This window comes from Lupinus angustifolius, chromosome LG07, assembly GCF_001865875.1.
Source record: "Lupinus angustifolius cultivar Tanjil chromosome LG07, LupAngTanjil_v1.0, whole genome shotgun sequence".
Classification (NCBI taxonomy): Eukaryota; Viridiplantae; Streptophyta; class Magnoliopsida; order Fabales; family Fabaceae; genus Lupinus; species Lupinus angustifolius.
In genome coordinates this window covers 3,561,602-3,578,334 of record NC_032015.1, presented here as the reverse complement: position 1 = coordinate 3,578,334, position 16,733 = coordinate 3,561,602, and the positions used below count along the sequence as shown (strand labels likewise).

The window sequence follows — 16,733 nt, the reverse complement described above, 5'->3', positions numbered from 1 at the left end:
TAAATAAAATTATAAAAAGAATAATGACAAAAGAAAAAAAGTACAAAATGGAATCCAACAAAGAGTTATAACAATTCTGCTAGCATCGAGGAGGATGGACTCATTAAGCTTTCTGTCTATTTGATGTTTGCAAAGGCAAAAGCTTTCCGACTTATCTAATTATTTCTATAAAATTAAATGACGAACAATAAAATTTATATTATATTTTTAACATTTCAATCTCTTTGATATAATATTTATTTATGACAGGATCAAACTATGATATGAAACCCAATTGTTCAATGCTATGAGTAGAGATAGTAAAATGAACATTGTCCATGGGGTATCTCGTATTTTTTGTGGGCAGGGTATAGAAATTTTGTTCATTTCCCCATTTTGCGCGCTAAGTTTACGGGCAAATCGGTTGGGCATGTGGGTGGCCCATAAACATAATTTAAGGAAAAAGAAAATTTTAAATAAGTTATGATTGGTTTTTAATCCTTAAAAATATTGTAATCTAATGTGATTTGTTAAACTTCATATAAAATATCAAAAAATTTGTTAACTTTTTATCTTCAACTATTTTATTTTATTTAATTTCATTTATTATATGATTTTTTTTTAAAATTATTTAATAATACCCACGGGCCGACCGCAAGCCCATTAGCCCGTTTTAAAACGAACAGAGTATTAAATTTTGTCCGTTAATTAACGTGGGCATGCCCGCGTCTGCTTAAATTTTTACGGGCATTTACGGGTACAGGCTAAACAGACCAGACAACCCATTTTGCCATATCTAACTATAAGTGAATCATCCTTGTTAACTCCAATCTCCATTTCATTAAGAAATGGAACTAGTTGACATACAAGGTGAGGAAGCGATAACTCCCAAAATTCCACCAAGCAAAAATGTAAAATTGCTTTCTTATGTCAAAGTGTGATAAATGACAATTCTAAGATCCGAGAGCAGGGTATGCAATATAAATTATATTTTTTATAATAAATATCATCATATATAAAAAGATGAAAACATGAATATCAAAGATTTAAATATTGTTAATCATATAAATTATATTTTTTATAATTGATCTCTACGTGATTTCATATTTTGAAATTGTTGAATGATCAGTTTATTGTCAATGTTGTTGAACACTTCTCGCTCAATGCAAGTCACTAGGCAGTCATTCATCCATGCATCCTCCATTCGATTACGCAACCTATTTTTCACAATCTTCATAGCTGAAAATGCTCTTTCTACAGTTGCGGTAACAACAGGTAAAATCATTGCTAACTTCAAAAGAAGATAAACTAATAAGTAAACAATGTGTCTTCCACTTTTAACTAACTTTTGTGAAAGATTATTGATTCCTTGCAAAGAAGCAAATTTAGCACTACTACGTAGATCAATGATATAGGTCTCAAGTTGATTATCAAGCATCAAATCAGTTGAACAAAAATCATGTGGATAGAACTTTGCAAATTCAATCAGTTTTGTCTTATCAAAACTAGCGAACAAATTAGTTGGGGACTTAAACAATACATACAAAGAAGCAGTCGAATATTTGTCTCAGAGAAATGATCATAAAGTTTCTTTAGTTGCATATCCACAATAATATAAAATAATTCAACAGGATAATGATGCTCTATTATGATAACGTGTGCTCTGCTTTCACATCGTGATTTGATTTACCATCAGGAAAAAAGTCAGCGTCCATATCAGGAATGTCAATGTCATGCATATTGCAAAATAAGATTACCTATAGCAATAATCCGTCATCTCGCATAGTCTCTAATCATTGCTTTGTGATTTTAACCAAATTCATATCATTAATGATATATTGATCTTTCCTTTGCAATGCTTCTGATAGTTCATTTGTAACACCCAACATATTTTTCATGAAGTATAACATGAATGCAAATTCAAAATTCTCTTTCAACCGCAAAATAAGTTTGGCTTCAACTCTTTTTTTCCGGTGTTAATCCATCTTTTTTTATTATAATGGCAACTTTTATACTATCCTAATGGCTTCAATGAACAAAAGCAATAAAAAAGGACAAAAGAAAAGAGAAATAGTCTTTATATTCACTAAAGTTTAATCATTGTTATGTACTCAAGATGCTATTAGTGCACAGTCCTTCATGTTATCAGTTATTATGTGTAGTTATTACGCAGTATATGGTACATCTTGGAGACCCCTGCACATTCATTTATCATTAAGGTGCTTATTCATCAGGTTTTGGTTTATTGTCTTTTTTTCTTATCGTATTCTTTTTGGCTTTATTTGGCTTGTTATTGTATGAATGTTGGCTTGTTAGTAACTGTGTTTTATCTTCTGTAGTTAACTGACCGACTGACTCATCTTTTTTCTTTATGTATGAAATAGAAACTTCTCGTATGTTATTCAAAGTTGAAATTTTTAATTTATGAATTGTGGTGACCTTTTATTTTCTGACCATACTTTTCTATATGTGTAGTTTTTAGCCTATTTGGACTTCTTATTGTGAGCTTTAAAAATTATAGGTAATTTATTAAAAAAATAAAAAATAAAAAACAGGGTGTGCACCCTCATCCTTACGTAGCACCGTAAATAAGTGTGATACATAAGGGAGAATTATGTTTTGTATAAGCTATTGTTAGTATATTAATATTTTTATATGTGAGACTTGAACTTATAATTTCAATCATTTCATTATAACTTTGTGCATCAATGTGGCCAAACTCATCAATAAAAAGTTGATTACTCATTTGAAGCTCTGGTTCTCTTCATGCACGAGAAGCTGCAAGTTCAATGTGTAGTTGGAGGATCTTCTCTTGCAGATAAAAGACTATTCAACTTCAAAATTACAATTACTCAGGTATATTTTTTGTGCTAGTATCTCTTATATAATGAGTAAAAAATTATTCGTGTATGACTGTCCAGTGTCCACTATAATTAGTATCATTTCTATGAATCGAACTCTTAATTTTTTGGTATTTCTAATAATTTAACAAAACTTTATATCACTAGACCGACTTCTTGTTAATATTTAATCATATATTTAAACTAAGATTAGAAGAAAAAGGCTATCCTAAAGGTTATATACCCAATTAACCATCATATTCGCCGTATATTAGCAACTTGTTAAATGAACTTATCGTTTAAAGATGAAATTTGATTCTCATTATAAATGAAATAATATATAATTTCAATGTTAGTTGGCTGTTTGTATGCTTAATACTTAAATCGATTTTCAATAGTTGCGCTCCTACAAATACTTGTGTGAATTGTAAACCAATTTTATTGAATTTCAATGTGTTGTTTTATAACATTGTTAACTGAATTTTACCTAAAAAATAATGAATTATAGTTTTTAAGAGAGAGTGGTTAATCAGGCAATTGACAATTATTTTGGGATGGAATTCATTGAGAAAATTTTCCTTAGAGTGCCACATCATCACTTGGATTTTTTTTCTAAATTATATATATAATAATTAATAACTGATACGTATCCTAAAATTGAGTTTTTTAAAATATATAGATATATTATAAAATATTTAAATATTATATATATGCATATTTCTTTTTTTGAAATATATTTATATTAGTTTTATGCACTCCGTATAGGACTAGAGGAACAATAGAAAAAAGAATTTTCGGAGGAATTGAGAAGCATAGTGAATAAGAAACCTCCAAACAAAGATTTTCATTTGAAGTGATATTAATGGGCATGTATGAAGGAACAATGGTTTGAATATTTTTATTGTGATATGAGCATATGGCATGAGAAAAACAAATAAGATTTTTCATCTTAATTTTTGGTTGTGGTTGTAATATTTATATTTTTTATTTCTGGATTTTAAATTACAAAAGCAAGCATTTGAAATTATATATAATCTTTTTCCTTTCAAAATGTTTCTAAAAAATTGTATGAAATTAATTTTGTTTAGCTTATTTTATAACAACTCATTAATTAATTCCTTTATTTCGGCGTATATTTTGTTAACAATGATTTTTCTAATGCTTCTCAAGAGTGTGCCACACTCTATACTTTGCATCAAGCAAAGAGGGTGAGTTATCTGATCACATTTTATTATTTTTTGGAAGGTCTATTTGTGACTTTTGTGTTTTTTTCTAGTAAATTACATATACAGACTTAAGTTTTACTGATATTATAAATCACTTCACTCTTATAAACTTATATAATGACTCCGAATTATATGTATATATTATACTGAGAACAAGAAAGATAATTATAATTCTTAAACAAAAATGATGATGAGGCTAATTTAATTAAACAAAATATGGTATAATGTAAAGACAATTTTAAACTGTATAAGACTTAATGTCTATTCATTATTTTTTGTTCATTATAAACCATATCACAATTCCAATGATCTATTTATATCACTCTTATACTATATTGTAGCCAACTAAAATAATAAATAAATATTTATTTTTATACTATCCGGATTTTTCTTCACAATATATTATATTTACTTTAAGTTAATCACAGTTGTCACCATTTTTTATAAAGAAATGTATAATGTGTGTATTTAATTAAAGGTGATTTATGTATATTTAAAAAAGGATGAATCATTTATATAATTTCACTAAAAATCGAGATATGTCATTGTAATTTACAATTTTTTATACGAAAATGAATAAATAAAAATCATGAAATATACTAATGAGAGCTCTCATCTCTTTATATTTTCCTCTAAAAACTAATTATTAAGTTGAGTATAAATAAATCTAATAATATCTTCAGCCTTATCATAGTTGGGTGATTAATTCCTAAATAAATCTTATTACAAAATCTTTTCCATTAACATAGTGATTAAGTGTAAGAGACCCAGACATTATAACATGGGGAACATAAAAAGAAAGAACCTACGACCGCAAAACAATAGAAATAGGAAAAGGGTAAAGCAGAAACTAATAGTGTTTGTTGTGTTTTTAAGGTTATCATCAATGGCAAAAGTAGGAGAAGAAGAACCACCCACTTCGCCGATGAACAATCCTCCTTCTTCTTACATCTTACTCCTCAACATCATGAGCAAAAGGAGAACATGGGCATGTCTTTTTTTGCTTGTTTATGGTACCCTTTTGGCTTCTTCATGGAATTTCCTAAATTCCATGCTTTCTTGGTACAATCTTCAAGCTCAACAATCATCAACAGCCTCTGGTTGGCCTGCAATCTATGCCTCTGTGATTCTTGGAGCTGTCTTTGGTTTGCTTTCAATGGTTGCTGCTTTGATTGTGATGATTCCTGCTGTTCTTGTCACATGGATCACTATAGTGGTGTTGTTGGCTTTCTTTGGGAAGCCTAGGAGGACCTTGGTGGTGGAGGGTAGGAAGATTACAAGGGAAATTTTCGTTTTTGTGGTTAAGATTTTGTTGAAGGAAGGGAATGTTGTGGCTGCTGTTTGTGCTGTTTTGGGGTATTTTGCTCTTGTCAGAAGGAATGGAACTCAAGGTGTTATTGTTGAGTGAATTGGGTTGTGGATTTTGGATTTGGTGCACAGGTTTGTGTGATTTGGTAAAGTGTCTTAATCTCTTTTTTTCTTAGACATAGGGTATGACCGTTGGAGTTAGATTTTACTTACATAGTTGAATATGTTACGAACTGTGTAGATGCTAATTTGCTTAAATGATCATGGTAAATCACAGTGTTTGCTCATGCTGATTCATTAATTTTACTTACAAACTCATTTTGCTGATTCAAGATTATCTTGTATTTCCATAGATGTGTGATTCTGAAGTTGTTCTAGGGTTTCTGCTAACTCAATTTAGTAAATTGTTTCTCAGAAGTTTGTGCTAGAAACTTAGGCTCCAGAAGAGAAAAATAAAGAAACTATTACTGATATATGTACTAAATCTCTTATATTGCGTATACAAGTCAAATTAAGCAAATTAATACAGAAGGCTAAAACCATATTGAGAGTCTCTTTAGAGTAAATTATACCATTCAAAGAAGCTGTTTAGACTTTTTAGTCTTTAGACCGTTCAAATTAATTAAACTATATTGACAAGACTAGGGGTGGTTTCTTAGTTTGCATGCCTAGCCAACAGAGATATCATATGGTCTCAACTCTCAAGTGAAGTAACAATTATTTATTGGAAGTCAAGTTTTGGTTGAAATGTCCTTACAAAAGCCAAATTAATCATTGAACTGATGCCAATTTAGTTAATGAAAACAAACAGTCTATCTAATCACTCAGGCTGACCAAGTAGCACTGACAGTATTAATACCTAAATAGTTCTTGTTCTAAGTTCCTGATAGGGTTCATCTCAATGGGGGTATGTAGATGCTGGTTAATTGGTACACACCTTATATTTGTTGAAGTGGTAGAATTGGTAAAGTGTATATGAATCATGGTCGAAAGGAATCTGAGTCTAAAGTGTGCAAAAAATGAGATAGTAAATATTCTACAGTGTAGTCCAAAAAGTTGAACACATTTGTTTATAACTGAGTTTCTTAGACATGATGATAATGCTTCAATTTTTGTTGTGTATGGAAGTTACTTCTTTAAAAGAGACAAAACTTGATTGTCTCGAAAGGATTATGCTCTGGAACAAAAATATGCAATGTGATGATATGATTATTATTTGTTAGGGTAGACCAAGTTGTTCTGAATGACATCTACCACCATATTCTTTTCTCCCAACATTGGCAAACATTCTTATGGAGAAATACCATTTTTTGCCTATATTTATTTTCCTTATACCTCACTAAGTGACAGTTTTGTGCACTGGACTGTCAATTTTTTTTATAGAGATAGGTGCGCATCTTGTTACTTTCACTGCCACCAATTTTTTCCTTGCTCAATTGGCCCAGATACATGGACAATGGAATCCAAAGTTCCCAAACTTATTCCGAAAAAATGGTGAACTTGTTTATTTTTGGACATTAATCTTGAAATTATAATACAATTTATATGAATTCTTTTGGAGGATGGCTTCTTGCACAGTTGCACGTGACCAACCAAACCAAACTTTGTTACAGATTTTCTTTTCTTGTACCTTGTTGTGCAAGCAAGAAAGATCGACCAACATAGTTCCACTTGGTCGAGTAGAACTCCCTTTTACATAATTGTATTAATCATAGATTGTATAAGAATTTGTATATATGAAAATTTGACATCACTATATATATACTAATACTGCGCAAGACTAGGAATGCTTGGAAGAATTTATAGAGAACTTAATTGAGAGAATAACTTATGAAATTTTCATAAGCTTTTTGTAGTTCACTTTTAAAATGCTTACATATAAGCACTCCATCAAATTAATACCAAAGTAAATCTAATAATGAAAAAATGAGATAGAATACTTACAAGAAGAAAAAAAATGTTGGGGTTGTAACTAAGAGTGGAATCATTTCAAAACTCAAACAATTCAAAAGTCCCGACTATAATAATAAAATTATCTCTGCAGAATCAATCATATAAAAATATGCACATGTAGTTATTCTTTTCTTGATCGCTTAGTTCTGGAGAAGAAACTTTACACTCTGAATTGTTTCTTGCTTGTTTTAGTGGAAAGTGGCAACGTTGCTTGCTGCTATATTAAACTTTAGTAATAAAAGTTGTGAAACAAGTAAATTCTACCGACAACCCCTTTTCTCTCTGCATTTTTCTTTTCTAGGTCCTCTTAGTCAATAGATTATAGGTTTGGTTTGGGTCTAGAGATACAAGCCTAACTGAACCGGAGAAGTGATGTGGAAGGCACACTCTTAATAAACTATACAAATTGGTCTTTTTTTCTTCATTTAATAAAGTCTTGACTGTTGGTTTTAGATTGGTTGGGATCCTTATATTTTTATACATTGATTTTTCCAGTTAATGAATTTTCTGTAGTACAAGGAGTTTCTTTGAAGTTATCTTAGACATTTCCGCGAAGGCCTGCATAATGGCTTAGTGTTATTTGTCATGTGATGTGACTTGAGTGCAAGACATTTTGGGTAGCAGAACAATTAAAGAAAAGGCCACACTGTTGCACCCTTGACTGGAATGGAAGTGCACACTACGGGCAAGGCATCTCATATCCTGGTAAAGATGTTCTCCTTTAATTAAGAGACAAATTATACAAAAAAAATAAAGAAAATAATAACATTATAATATACTATAAAATCAAATACTTGCTAGAGAGGATCTTTGTTCTGGTAAATGATTGTTACGCTGGTTACTTTAACCAAAAAATAAATCATGAAAAATGGGAAAAGAAGGAAATCTGGACAGTTAAAGGTTATAACTCGGGAGCAAAGGGAATGTATGAAGGAAGACTTGTTGCCCCAGATTATATTCATATGTTGTCTAATGAAAGTTACTAGGTATTTTACAATTTGGAGGACAAACACTAACTCAACAAAAAATAATATGATGAAGATGTTTAATTCATGTCAAATTATCACATTATATTCAATTTGTAAGTGGAACCAAAAACACTTTGGGCAATTATATGCAACCTATGTTCATGTGCTCCTTCGTATCAAATAAGGAAATAATTGTGTATAATTTATATGAAAACAGTGCCATCAACTATGGCAAAAGAATGTGGTATGATATTATTCTCTTTATGTATAGATGTCATATAAATGATTTATTTTTCTTTTAAAATAAGTGTGTGGAATGAAGGATGAATGATTTACTTCCTTTTGTAAAAGTGGACATGTGAATGAAAAGAGTAATATGATTTGTTTCCTTTTTTGGAGGATTGTGATATAATTTAAAGATGGATGATTTATTTCCTTTTGCGGTCGTGTGATTTAAGGAGATATGGTGATATGATTTATTTCCTCTTTGGGTTACCATGTGAGTTATGGAAATAGTTAAGAGTGTTTTATTTGATTCTTTTATAAATAGTCATTTGAATTTAAACAATTGACACTTTAATGTCGTGGGATAGGTTCTTTTGTAAGAAAAAAATGTGTGAATTGAGGGTTGATTGCAATCCGCCATTAGTTGGTCATTAATATCATGATTAGCCCATTCAATGTTGATTCTTAGTGTTATTTTGGTGGAAGCTAAGTTGGTTAGTCACACATCTATACGTAACCAAAATTGACATGAGAAATAATAACTTCAAAATTATTTAACTCTCTCTCCTAAATTCTTGGTTGAATTAAGACCCGTTATTCTTATCAAAAAATCTCAAAAGTTCTAGCAGTGAACTATATTTTAGCTTGTCAATAATCATTTTTTGTGGCCTCCTCCTTATATCTTAACTATATTCTTTTATCCAATATATATACTACATATACAATTTCACTTCATTATTATTCAATACTTTTAATCCCTGTTTCATGGAAATAATTGTTTTTGTGATTAAAATCAGATTGCATAGTAGTTATGGCATGGCATTAACTGAGCTAGCAAAATAAATTAAAAAAATAAGAAGAAAGAGGTTACTGTTCCAAGAATATTGTTATAGAAAAATGTTAGTCCTCCAAATGAAATGATAAAATAATTTACATTTTTTTGGACCACAAAAAGTATAATCATCTAATAAAGAACTAATCTAATTTGGGATTTGAATGTCTCTATGTAGCTCTATAAAAGCACGTTCATCACAGATGAAGTTAGCCCACAGTTTTTTAGATTAAAAGACAAGTTCTTTAAATTATTATTACAAGTGAAGAAAAGACTACACTTCTCAGATCTAATTCCAAATAACCCCTTATTCTGATACCAACATTTCACCACACACTCTCAATCCTCTTTACTTTTTCCTCTCAACCCTAATCAATTCTCTTATAAATTTTACTTTTATTAAAGAAGAAAGGCACGTGATTCTCTTCCATTTTTGTCCTTTACTTCATTCTACAGTTCTATGGGGTGCAAGTGCAACCATTAGCACCATTCCCCATTTCATTACCCATCTTCTCTTATAAATAATTTTTCATTCTTAATGCACCCAACTTATTAAAATTATCGCCTTTCAAGTCCATTCACTGAGAAAAAGAGAGATCTAAACATTATAATCATTTGGGGTATCAGAAACATTCACATCTGGGCTTAATGTGAGGTTTCAAAAATCTACCACTAACTTTGTGACCATTGGAATATATAGCTAAAAGGGTATCTGAGGATCCTATCAAGCTGAAAATTTTCTCTTGTTTTATGCTGAAAATCTTTTACGGAATATATAGAAGCATGGTAGGTGGAAATGGATTGTTTTATCCCATTTTTGGTTTTGTATCGCTTATGTTTTTCATTTACATGTCTTTTGGAGAGATAAGGTTTGGTTTTGAGGAAGAACCTCAACTGAGTTTTGTGGAGAGAAATGGGACTCAGTTTTTGTTGGATGGGAAAACTTTTTATATTAATGGGTGGAACTCTTATTGGTTAATGGTCCAATCTGTGGATGATTACTCTAGGCCTAGGGTTCATGAAATGCTGAAAGGTGGGGCCAAGATGGGCCTCACTGTTTGTAGAACTTGGGCATTCAATGATGGTGACTATAATGCCCTTCAGATTTCACCTGGTGTGTACAATGAACAAGCTTTCAAGGTATTGTAGCATGTGATTTACATTATTTCTTGTATGCAGTGCCTCCTGGAATTTATAATCTTTTTGTTGTTTTTATGTATTTTTTTCTGTTTGATTCCTGTTAAGGACATAACTAGATTCTGATGAGTGTCTAGTAGTACTATGCTGGCTATTTTGGTGTTCTATTCCTTTGATTTTCTTTAATGTCTTACTCACTTCTTGTTCCTTTTCCCTGAAATTGAGGTTTTATGCCCAGAGGCTTCCAAAACTGGGTATGCATGTATTATGGATTTATTAATATTCACGCTTTGTAAATGTAATTGCTTAAATTCATTAGGGGCCCAGGGCCAAACTATGCAAAATTTATGTGAAGAACTTTTATAGGACATGAGTCATGACATGATTGATTGTTGTTGCAGAATTTAACATGTCACAAAATTTATGGCCATATTTTCCCTTTTCCTTGGAAAGTGAGGATATAAATATATAGTATCAAGTATAGTTTGGATACAGACAAAAAGTGCAAGCTGTCTCTTAGTAGAATCAAGTTTAAGATCATGTTTGTGTTGTTCATTTCAGTCATTTGCATGATCTACAACTTTGTCCATGATTCAACATGAATTTGGCTGGACTTGTGTTATTCCTCTTCCCCCTTACTCCATATTTAATTAATCTATCATATATGAAATTGTCTCAAAAACAGTGTTTGTGGAAGAAATCAGCTCATGATTGACGTGTTAAATCTGGAAGGTTTATGTGTGCTTACATTTGAAATTTTTTATTACATGCTTCTAAAGAAAAAGATCCTCAATAGTGAGTTTGTCTCAAAAGTGAGCAAGGAAGTGTGTATCCACCTTGATTTAATCTATTGCATTGTTATCTTACGCTGCTAAAATTGAAATTCATGTTGTTCAGGAAAAAGCTCCTCCAAAATTAGTAAGAAAGTGTGTATCCACCCTTGGTTCAGTGTAGTGCATTATGATCTCAAACTACTAAAATTTGATGTTTGATACACTGTTAGGCACTTTAGAGACAAACTCACTTAAAGGAGCCTTATCCTGCTTTTAATATAGTCCTCTAGAAGTTTAAGATGATTGGCCTTGGGGATTTTTGTCTTGTTGTATCTTTCCTCCCCGTCATTCCTGGTAGAAATGAAAAATGTTTTTGTAGAATTATTTGTAATCCTTTTGGTCCATGCCGCATGTAAGTTGTTCATTGTTTAGCTATCATATGACGAATGAAAACCATGTTGATAATTTGTTTGGTTGCAGGCCTTGGACTATGTTATAGCAGAAGCTAGGCAACATGGAATTAGGCTGCTTCTTAGCTTAGTAAATAACTTGCAAGCTTATGGTGGGAAGACTCAGTATGTCAAATGGGCATGGCAAGAGGGTGTAGGGTTAAGTGCATCTAATGATTCTTTCTTCTTTGATCCATCAATACGAAGTTATTTCAAGAATTACGTCAAGGTTTCTATCTTTTTACTCTTTTCTTCTCCCCCACCCCGGAAAGACGCAATATTAGTGATACTGCCTTTGTACTACTGTCTACCGCCATTTCTCCTAGGGTGTTTAAATTTAGTAGCCCAAACTTTTGATGATTTGCGTGTGAAGATCGCATAGAAGGTAGTCAAGTAGGTGGAATAAATGCCTTTGCTGGTCAGACCTGTTTGGCAGTTCCCAGTTTACACTTTTTTCTCCCTCAAAGTTAAACCTCATCTGCATGCATTTGAAATTTGAACCCATTGATGCCATAATGAGTAGGAAAGATTTAGCGATCAATGCTTTTGTCGATAGACATGACTTATGATAGAGTATTATGACGGCATTTGATTCTTGTAGTCGACCCCACCTAGTAGGGTTAAGGCTTGGTTGTTGTTGTACTTGTATCTTTGTTTAAAAGCAAAGAATACGACAACTCAAAGCAAAAGCTTCTTTCTCTTTTACTAAAGAAAACCTTATCTCTGAAGCTTCATTGAGTATTTTCTGTTTCCTCTTGTATACTACATTCAAAACATATGGAATGATTTACACTTATCTAGATCACAACACACACAAAACCTTTGGGCTCTATCAAAAACCAAATTTTCAATCAATCCATTTAGAGTGAGGTCTTTGTTACTGGTCAAGATCAAATTCTAAAGAGTGGAGAATTAATGATGAAATTATGGAATTGCCATATCGAATGGTTTTGCTTTCCCCCTTGCTGTTCTGCCATACTTGTTGATTTAATTCATTACATTTATATCCCCTCCCTCTTTGCCTGAGTCAAAACAATGATTATCCAGTCTTATTACTTTGCATGGCTGGGACTTCAATTTTAGCTGCATCTTTGCAGCTTTTGAGACTGTTAGATAAATTAATTGTTTCCTCTCAAATTGTCTACAGACTATTCTGACAAGGAGGAACTCTATTACTGGAATTGAATATAGAAATGACCCTATCATTTTTGGTTGGGAATTAATTAATGAACCTCGGTGTATAACTGATCCTTCAGGTGACACTCTCCAAGTAAGTTCTGTATCTGTGCTTTAACCCCTTCAAATATTTATAGATGAAGTATCCTCTATTTCTTTGTATAATAAATAACTATGATCTCTTATGAACTATGTGTTTTTCTGGCTATTCCCTCCCCTGTAATGAAGGTTGCTATTTTTGCCCAAGTGTTTGGCTAAATTTGATATCAACGGGATACTCCATTTTTTCGCCATTTTGATACTGTATTTTTTTAATTGGGAAAATATATTTAGAAAATAGAAATTTCTTGAAACCTTACCACTTGAGGAATGTAATGTAAGACTATTTAACTTTACTGCTCCATCTATATTCATTGAAAGGTGAAGGAGGGGGAAATACAATGATCATTATTCCTTTCCTGCATATAGTTGATCTTACTACTAATGTCGGATATTCGAGTATGCTGTTTACTTAACTGACAGAATTGCAGGACTGGATAGAAGAAATGTCAGCTTTCGTAAAATTGATTGACAGGAACCATCTGGTGACTGTTGGACTTGAAGGATTTTATGGTCCGAATGACCCAAAAAGATTGACAGTCAACCCGGAGGCATGGGCATCCAGACTTGGATCTGATTTTATTAGGAACTCCCAAATCTCAAATATTGATTTCACCTCTGTTCATATCTATCCTGACCATTGGTAAGCACTGCATTACTGCTAGTTTTCGATTTTCTTGTAATCCGGAGAAAATGAATTAAACTTCAAAATTTTCCAGAGAACTTTACCTTCAGAAATGAAGGTTGTCTGCTTTGAGTTTCTCATGCTAAATCCTTAAAAATGTTTACTCTTAATCTTGTAATATTTTCCTTTCTCTTATAGTAACATTTATCAACAAAAAGAAAAAAAAACTTCTACTCAAGTAATAACTACCTAAAAGGTCATACATGAGGTGATGTACGATTAGTTGCCAGTGTAAAAAACTTTACGTTGAATCGTTGATTATGCATCAAAATTAAACTCTCAACTTAATTAATAAATCATCTGAACAATAATTCTTTTATGAATTTATATCTATGCCCTTCAAGACCTGTATTCTGATAATTTTAGCTACCTTCTTTAGTACTTTGCCTTTTATCTTATTGTTTTTGTCAAAATAACCTGTGTTAGGTTTCATGAGCAAGAAATTGATGATTATCTAAAATTTGTCTCCAAGTGGATGATTTCTCACATTGAAGATGGTGACAAGGTATTGAACAAGCCTGTCTTGTTCTCTGAATTTGGATTATCAGACATGATCAAAAACTTTTCTTTGTCCGACCGAGAAAAAATGTATAAAACAATTTTGAACATAAGCTACAAATCTGCAAAGAAAAAGAGGTCTGGAGCAGGTGCTTTAGTTTGGCAATTCTTAGTTGGAGGAATGAATGAGTTCATTGATGATTTTGGAATTATTCCATGGGAAAAGTCATCAACCTATTCTATGTTCATTGAACAATCATGCAGATTAGCCAGAATCAATGGATGGACTCAACAAAACACAAGGTTCAAAGAAATTTGTTAACAAAAACTGTGCAAATCAAAGCTCACAGAATGGGGAGAAAACATTGGTTCTTGTTTTGTTTAAGATTGCTAATAGGTGCATGGGTATTTTTGTGCAATGTCCTCTTACTTTCATGACAAATGCTACAGTTGAGTGATTAGTGAGGTATATAGTGGTGTAGCATAGATTGGAGATTCCTATAAAGTGTTTATGTTAAAGTTTGTAATGCAGATAAACAAAATCTTGTGTAAGTCTGTCAACAAGTTAAGATAAAGTTTTTGAAGTTACACGAAGTAACATCATTAATCCAATTTACTCTATGTTTGGATAGCCATCTGGTTTTGTCTCAGTTGGGTGGATGTTCTACACATCTTCTCTAGAAGAGACATGAGTCATATCTCATGTGTTCACCCTGCCATTAGGCTTGGAATGATAATTTTTTAAACTCATTCCATGCTTACCCTTATGCACGTGAATCTTAAACATGGTATATAATTCTAGAGAAAGTTCTAAAATGAGTTTGTCTATAAAAAGTGTTTAGCTTATATCATGTTTTGTGTTGGTGTGATCAATGGATTCTCAGCCAATAGCAAAAGACTAATCTTTTATAAGACATAAATCAAAAATGTTCTTTTTCATGAGAAAAAGATGTATGCATTGACACTAAAGATTTTTATATTGTCACTATTTTTAACTATCATTGATTTTTATATAAAAATAATACAAATAAATAAATTATGTATTGATTGTATATAAATTTTGATACTGTCAGTACATGCCTAGATTACAATCTTTTTCCATAAGGACGTAATGAATCAAAGCTATCATATGATTAATGGATTTGGTAGTTTGTCTGTGTTGAGCCTTATTGGTATTCTGATTTTGTTTTTAGTTGATATATTTTCACTTCTAATCATAAGAACATGCATCATTTTGTTTTCATTCTTTCTTCTTGTCGAAGTTTTGTAAAGAAAAGTGAATATTTTTATTATTTTGTTATTTTCTTTAAGTAACGTGACATTTTTATATTAATAATTACAAGTTAAATGAAAATAATAGTTTTTCTTCCATTACCTTAACTTCTAATGAATAGGCTAGTAGTTTTCTTGCTGGGCCCATGAAATCGCCACGTCACGTGCAAAAGGGCGCAATACAAACACGTAGAAATGTAAAATCGCACTGAGACTCTGAGAGAAGCCATTTTTTGTACAATTCACACTAGGAAATAAAATAATTCGTTGAAATATTTCTTAAACCTCGTAATTCAAAATATAATAGTTACCCCACAGAATTTCCATACAAATATTTCTTAAACTCTAGACCACCCCTCAGATTGGGGTGTACTTATGTTGTCCCAACCAACCAAAGCCAGGTATCTCTAAAAATCACTTTAACCCCACACAATTTCCCAACACTTTTTTTTTTTGCATTTGCTTTAACTACAACCTTAGGGATGATAAAGATGGAAGTCCTGTATAAGAAAACAATTTTTTTTAATTTCTCAATCAACATCCTTAAGTATTGTTTTAGTATTTGCCTTTGTTTGAAATTTGTTTATTTATAAGGGGTTATTATTATTAAAAAATTAATTCCTGGATTTAAGAAGAACGACAATGTTATAATAACCAGATTGTGTTACATGCCACCCACTATTCATTTTGTTAACAAAACAATGACAAAAGCTAGTTCAACTATGTATTAAAAATAGAGATGGCAACCGGCAGAACGGTGATGTTTTTGCGTACCCATATCTGCATTATTTATGGGTAGTCGTACGGGTAACGAGTATTTACAGGCACTTACGAGTTTTAAAGTTTCAATATGTATTTATATATTTTATAATAATTAATACATATAAAATAATTATTACATTAATAATAACATTTATTACACGATAAATTTTTCATATATTTCAATCACTAAAATTTAATATAACATATACAAAAATAAATAATATACTATTATAAAATAATCATAAAAATGTAATATATATAAATTATTTCATTAAAAAATAAATATAAATATGTGGGTACCCACGAGGTGAGTATCATAATATTCGCTCCTACTCATAATAAATTTTTACGAGTACGTAATCACGGGGCAGGTATTTTTGTCATCCTAATTAAAAATAATAATCATTAGACACAATTAAGGCAAGTGCAGCGGTTAGCAAAACTCAAACAGTTGAAAAAGCAAATGTTTGCTCCAATTCTCGGACACTTCTTACAGATTTTGATTGAACATAATCGAGAAAAAGGTAAACAGAGAAAAAAATCATTGCAAT

At 31.4% G+C, this 16,733-nt stretch overlaps 2 protein-coding genes across 3 annotated transcripts; both read left to right on the top strand.

Annotated features, from left to right (window-relative positions):
- On the top strand, positions 4,802 to 12,807 carry LOC109351836. The gene is made up of 2 exons (XM_019593482.1): positions 4,802 to 5,504; positions 12,796 to 12,807. Exon 1 carries the CDS (start codon positions 4,827 to 4,829, stop codon positions 5,451 to 5,453), a length of 627 nt encoding a protein of 208 aa, XP_019449027.1. The 5' UTR covers positions 4,802 to 4,826; the 3' UTR covers positions 5,454 to 5,504; positions 12,796 to 12,807.
- LOC109351834 (mannan endo-1,4-beta-mannosidase 2-like) lies at positions 9,596 to 14,738 on the top strand. Of its 2 annotated transcripts, XM_019593481.1 has the most exons (6): positions 9,596 to 10,471; positions 11,722 to 11,919; positions 12,838 to 12,960; positions 13,397 to 13,608; positions 14,077 to 14,497; positions 14,532 to 14,738. In XM_019593481.1, exons 1-5 carry the CDS (start codon positions 10,082 to 10,084, stop codon positions 14,468 to 14,470), a joined length of 1,317 nt encoding a protein of 438 aa, XP_019449026.1. In that variant the 5' UTR covers positions 9,596 to 10,081; the 3' UTR covers positions 14,471 to 14,497; positions 14,532 to 14,738. The 2 variants fall into 2 exon arrangements, with proteins under 2 accessions (XP_019449026.1, XP_019449025.1); XM_019593480.1 differs by having other exon boundaries at positions 9,597 to 10,471; positions 14,077 to 14,738.